This window comes from Achroia grisella, unplaced genomic scaffold (genome assembly GCF_030625045.1).
Source record: "Achroia grisella isolate CSIRO2021 unplaced genomic scaffold, CSIRO_AGI_Agris_v1 utg3654, whole genome shotgun sequence".
NCBI lineage: Eukaryota > Metazoa > Arthropoda > Insecta > Lepidoptera > Pyralidae > Achroia > Achroia grisella.
The window spans coordinates 484,400-490,399 of record NW_026712822.1 but is presented as its reverse complement, the minus strand read 5'-3'; the positions used below and the strand labels follow the sequence as shown (position 1 = coordinate 490,399).

Sequence of the window (6,000 nt, the reverse complement as noted above, 5' to 3'; positions counted from 1 at the left end):
ATGTGGAAGTGGGTGGCGCTGACATCGTTGATCGCGGCCAACCTGGTGCAGCAGCGGTCGCCGGTGGTGAACACATGGAGCGGGCGAGTGCGCGGGTCACTCAGCGCCGACGGCACCTACCACCAGTACCTCGGCATACCATACGCCACCGTCGACCACACCAACCGGTTCCAGGTGATACCATCTTCAAACACCTATAAACGACTAACAACTTTATCATCGTAATAAGCGAATAATTGTTTTTTTATCTCTCAATTCTTTTTTATACTTACCAATTAGTATAAAGAAGAATTGAAATATAAAAAACTTTAGTCAAATATAAGTAATATTTAGTTATTGAATAAATAAAATAGCGCAGTGATGGCTGGCTCATCCGTCATACTCGTGAACGGGTGCTGCTTGCAGGGAGTAGTCTTCTCTTATCACTACGACTGATTTAATCTTATTGCATATTTATATTTGACCCAAAAAATTAGTGCTTGTTGGTAGTTTTTATTCACACGTTTCGACTTGTAAATGTAAACTTACAACAATTATTTAAAAGAGTTTCTTGCTCGTTCTTCTTGTGATGACACAGCTTTCCGAACGAGTGGTAGATAAAAAACAATTTCTTATGACTATTCAAAAGTGCTTAGTAAGTATGTAAGTAAGTAAAGTGCTTAAATTAAGTTTATTTGAATAAATGATTTTCTATTCTATTCTATTCTGAAATGTCAAAACGACTAAGAAGAATGAACAAAAAACTTACCTGTTGCTCTTTTCGTATAGATTCTCTTCAACTTTGCATTTTTAAGATATTGTATGAATAAAATTATGGAAAGTGAAAAATATTTATAAAGTGTGATTAATTTAAAAAAGATAAATAACACATAAGACTATAAATGCGTAAATACATAAAATATAATATTATATAAACATAAACTATTTATTATATAAATAATGTAAATATGTATGTGAGTCATCTATATAAATATATATGATAAACACCTAGTGAAACACAACTAGCCCTACGAAAACTTCTGCTGTATCAAATCGCAGCTGAAGTCAATACATGTTAATAAAAAATAATAATAATAATAATGTCAGTGAAACAAATAAAATAAATAAAAAAAAAGTCCAGTATAGTACAATCTACAATCCAGAATTGCTTGGACAGTATTATTTGTTTGTCCAGCTAAGAAATAGAATATAGACAGAAACGGTAGAATAAAGACAGAAACGGTAAAATTATCTAGTTCAAAGACAGCTAATTGTTATTTAATAATAGTTTATGATAATTAACTAAAAGAGATTCAAAATAACCTAAATATACATACATTTTAAAAATATATTTTGAATTAGACTTCGCTCTTTATTTTGTTATAAGTTGATATTAGAATATGAAATCTAATAATATTTTCCTATAGCTACACGTACGTCTGATAAGTAAAAATATATATCTGATATGATCGAGAGTCAACAAGAAATTAAATAACTAGCTGTACTTCGTCCGCGTAAAATAGTGACAACTAATAAAATATATATATTAATAATCTAACCCAATAAAAAAGTTTCATCGTAGATTTAAAAAAAGGTAGGTACTAATATTTTCTCAACAGCCTAAAAAATAAGTAGTTGAAAAAAATGTCAATACTTGCATAATTTTCATTTAATAATAGTTAATTATATTTAATCAATACGCAAAAAATAATGACCTTTAAAAATGACGATACTTATATATAACAATCTCTTATAACCCTTTTTCGGATTAAAAAGTAACTTGTCCTTTCTCAATCTAGATTTTAAACTTCATTTAAATCAGTACAGTAATTTTGGCATTTAAGTGAGACAGACTTAATGATAATGATTTATTAAACTTTTGACAAAAAAGCGAATGAAAAAGTTTCATCGTTCTAGCTTCAAATTTGATTTCCATAAAAACTATTATCTGCTATTTTACTTTACCCCTTGAATGGTGACATTTTTACAAAAAATGTCATATTTATTTATATTTAATGTATAGTCTAAAAATTTCTTTAACTTCTTTTGTAAATTGGTGGTCATTGGCCAATAACATAATAAAAATTTGTTAAATCAAAATAATAGATGTGATATTCTAAATTGCATATATTTTGACTCTACTGGCCAGAATGAATTTCCGAGAATAGCTCGGATGGAACGGTAGATGTTGTGTCTTCCAAGGAAATGTTGTTCATTTATTTTTATATATTGTTTTAATCTTCAAAAATATTAATAATATGTGATTACGATTTTGTCCAGAATATAAAATCTAATTTAATATAAAATAATATTGCCTTATAAATTTATAAAGCTACAATAATCGTACGTCAAATGACATATGTTTATTTATGTAAAAATATATATCTGATATGATCGAGAGTTAATATATTAAAGAAAAATTATATAACCTACAAGAAATGTATATAAATAATTAATGACAGTCAAAAATGTAAATGTTTTAGGTAAATATAATAATATCAGTACCAACGTCACTTTTCCGTATGTACCTACACGTGTAAAACATTTCAGAGGCAAAGGTGAGAAAGAATTTTAGTAAATTCTCACAATTTCGTCGTTCGCGTTAAAAAAGATCAATTACGTATATAATTTTTCGCTTAAAATAACCACCAAAATAATTGTTTGTCATTGTCTAAACTTATGTCATAGTCGATACATATACAATTGACGATACGTCTTTATAGACATTTTTTATATACATGGAATGGGCATCGTGGTCCATAGACATGAGTAACAAGGTAGATATCCATCACTCCACCCATATCACAAATTTCATGCGGCTCACCTGATGGTAAGTGATTACCGCCGCCCATGAGCACCCGCAATACCAGGGGAATTGCAAGTACGTTGTCGGCCTTTTAAAAAGGAATAAGCTCTTTTCTTGAAGGTTTCAATAACATATCGGTTCGGAAATACCATTGCTGGAAGGTGATTCCACAATGTGGTTGTGCGAGGCAAAAAGTTTCTAGAAAACCGCACTGTGGAAGACCGCCATTCATCCAGATGTTTAGGATGGTATTTCAGTTTCTGGCGGGTGGTAAGGTGGTGAAACTCAGCAGCTGGTATTAATCCGAACAATTCTTCAGAACACTCCCCGTGATATATGCGGTAGAAAATGCACAGAGATGCAATATCTCGTCGCAAAGCCAATGGATCGAGTCTGAATCGAATCTGGAAGCAAAGCTAACAAAGCAAGCTGCTTAGCAAGAGAAATAGGTGATACGAGGACGTAGAACCTCATAGACATAGAAGACATTGTACATAATTTTCGTGTAATAAATCTTTTTATATCTTATCTCATTTTTGTTCAGGCCTCGCTCCCACCGCCGAGATGGAAAGGAATATTTGACGCTGTCGATATAAATACTTCATGTCCTCAAAAGGCTATAGGCTCCATCATTATGGGCACCACCAATTGCCTCAAACTAAATGTATACACACCAGCCAACGCTGAACCTGATCAATTACTGCCTGTCATGGTCTTCATCCACGGAGGATGTTTTCTGATGGGCACGGGAGGTCCATCCTTATACGGACCAGATTTCTTTGTGGATCGAAATATTGTTTTCGTAACTATCAATTACAGGCTCAATATCGAAGGATTTTTATGTTTAGGTATAAAAGAGGCACCAGGAAATGCTGGACTTAAAGACCAAGTGGCCGCTTTGAAATGGATTCAAGAAAACATTAAAGCTTTTGGAGGAGACCCAAATCAGGTCACTTTGTTCGGCGAAAGTGCCGGCGCGGCATCTGTTTCATTCCTTCTCCTGTCCCCAGCAGCGAAAGGACTTTTTCATAAGGTTATATTGCAAAGCGGCTCACCCATTGTCCCATGGGGTCTGCAACACGACCCTTTGAAAACAGCCAGTACTCTAGTCAAAGAATTTGGATACGATACCAAAAATCCTTATGAAATTTACAGTATACTTGCAAATAAATCAGCTGAAGAACTAATTAATGCCATAGTATACCTAGAACATAAAGTTTCTATAACTGCGGAAACTTTGTTTGTACCCTGTGTAGAAAAAAGTATACCAAGCGTGGAACCGATGCTAACAGAGTATCCCATGGACATTATAAAGTCTGGAAACCATACCAAAGTTCCTATGATAATAGGAGTTAATGATAATGAAGGTATTTACTTCGTTGCTATGGATTACGGGACGAGTCTGAAAAACGTAGCTCCCACTTTGATTTTCATGCCGTTACAACCAGATTTGGAATTTCTCACTGACTTTGATAGGAATGAAACCGCAGAGAAGGTTATGGGACATTATTTCTCTTCTGGGAAAGATGATTATGTCATGGATATGGTAGATTACTACTCTGATGTACACTTTAAATATCCTTCCGCTGTCTTCTCGGAGCTGTATCAGAAGACAAGTGACCAACCCGTTTACTATTACGTCTTCAAGTACAATGGTTATATAAACATGGCGAAAATTTCCATGAATTTATGGGACAAGCCTGGAGCATCTCACGCTGACGAACTCTTCTATCTTTTCAAGCCACATTCATTTCCGTTGCCATTGAGGTATCTGGAAAGGAATATGATCAACCGTATGGTCTCAATGTGGACTAACTTTGCGAAGTACAGGTAACTACAATTGTCTGTTTTTTTTTTAAATTCAAACAGGAGGAAATAGTTGCCAATACTCTAATATGACGACCTCGGTGGTCTAGCGGTCTAGCACACCGCTTTACGACCGATGGTCGCGGGTTCGATTCCTCGTACGGCACGAACATTTGTATTCATGAGTACGATTGTTTGTATCGGTCTGGGTGTTTTCTGTGTATAATATGTATGTATTTAAAAAAAAAACTAGTACCCATAACACAAGCTTTAACTAGCTTAACTTGGGTCTAGATGGCGCTGTGTGAATTCTCCTGTGATTATTATATTATTATTAAAGTTCCAGGACAATTCACACAGCGCCATCTAGTTCTAAACTATACAGAGCTTGTATTATGGATGCTAGACAACTAATATAAACACTTAGATATTGTGATCTGAGATGTGCTCACAAGGTAACTCTGGCTGTTGGTAACAGGTAACACTGCCTTGCTTAATTTTTCACTTTTTTTATACTACGATGGTGGTAAACAAGCATACGGCCAATCTAATGGTAAATGGTTACCGTAGCCTATAGACGCTTGAGACACCAGGGGTGTCACGTGCGCGTATACCCTTCTTGAAAAACCCCATGTTTAAATCTCGTGACACATTGACCTTGGCAGGAAGTTCATTCCAATATCTAAGTGTACGCGGGAAGATTTTTTTTTTAATATTGTCTGGTTTGCAGTGACCCGACTCCGGCGCGGTCGCCGCTGCTGCCGGTGCGCTGGCCGGCGAGCGGCGGCTCCGAGCCGACAGCTCTCATCATCGACGCACAGCTCAGCACCGGGCCCATCTGGGACCGCCGCTCGCTCGCACTCTGGAACGAACTGTATGCAAAATATGGAAAGAAAACTTACAGACAATACTGGACGACTAAAATAAATAATCTATAAATATAAATAAAATTGAAGTGTCTGTTTGTAATATTGAAATAACCGTTTTTTACTACATGCATATGAATATAAATACTGTATATACACCAAAATAACATATTTCCAATTTTTGTCTGTCTGTCTGTTTGTTCCGGCTAATCTCTGAAATGGCTGGACCGATTTTGACGGGACTTTTATTGGCAAGTAGCTGATGTAATAAGAACTAACTTAGGCTGCTTTTATTTTAGAAAAATAAAGTTAAATTGCAAGCTGACGAAGTCACGGGATCAGCTAGTCATGAATATAATAGGTGTTTTATTAATGTTAATGACCTTCGTGGTTGGCTGTTTAACATACTGCCTCACCTTCTGATGGTCGCGTGTTCGATCCCCGCATAATACACACATTTGTATTCAACAGTGTTTTGTTGGTAATGGGTAATTTGTATGTATATATTAGTTATATATTTACACAAAGGAATTGTTAGTTGAG

General features: G+C 35.1%; 1 protein-coding gene across 1 annotated transcript in view; it reads left to right on the top strand.

The window, feature by feature from the left end:
* Positions 1-6,000, top strand: part of LOC131844012 (uncharacterized) — a 31,287-nt gene continuing 25,287 nt past the window's right edge. Inside the window, exons 1-3 of the mRNA XM_059192796.1 lie at positions 1-174; positions 3,330-4,615; positions 5,322-5,495. Coding sequence (XP_059048779.1) covers positions 1-174; positions 3,330-4,615; positions 5,322-5,495 — 1,634 coding nt within the window. The remainder of the gene's footprint in view (positions 175-3,329; positions 4,616-5,321; positions 5,496-6,000) is intronic.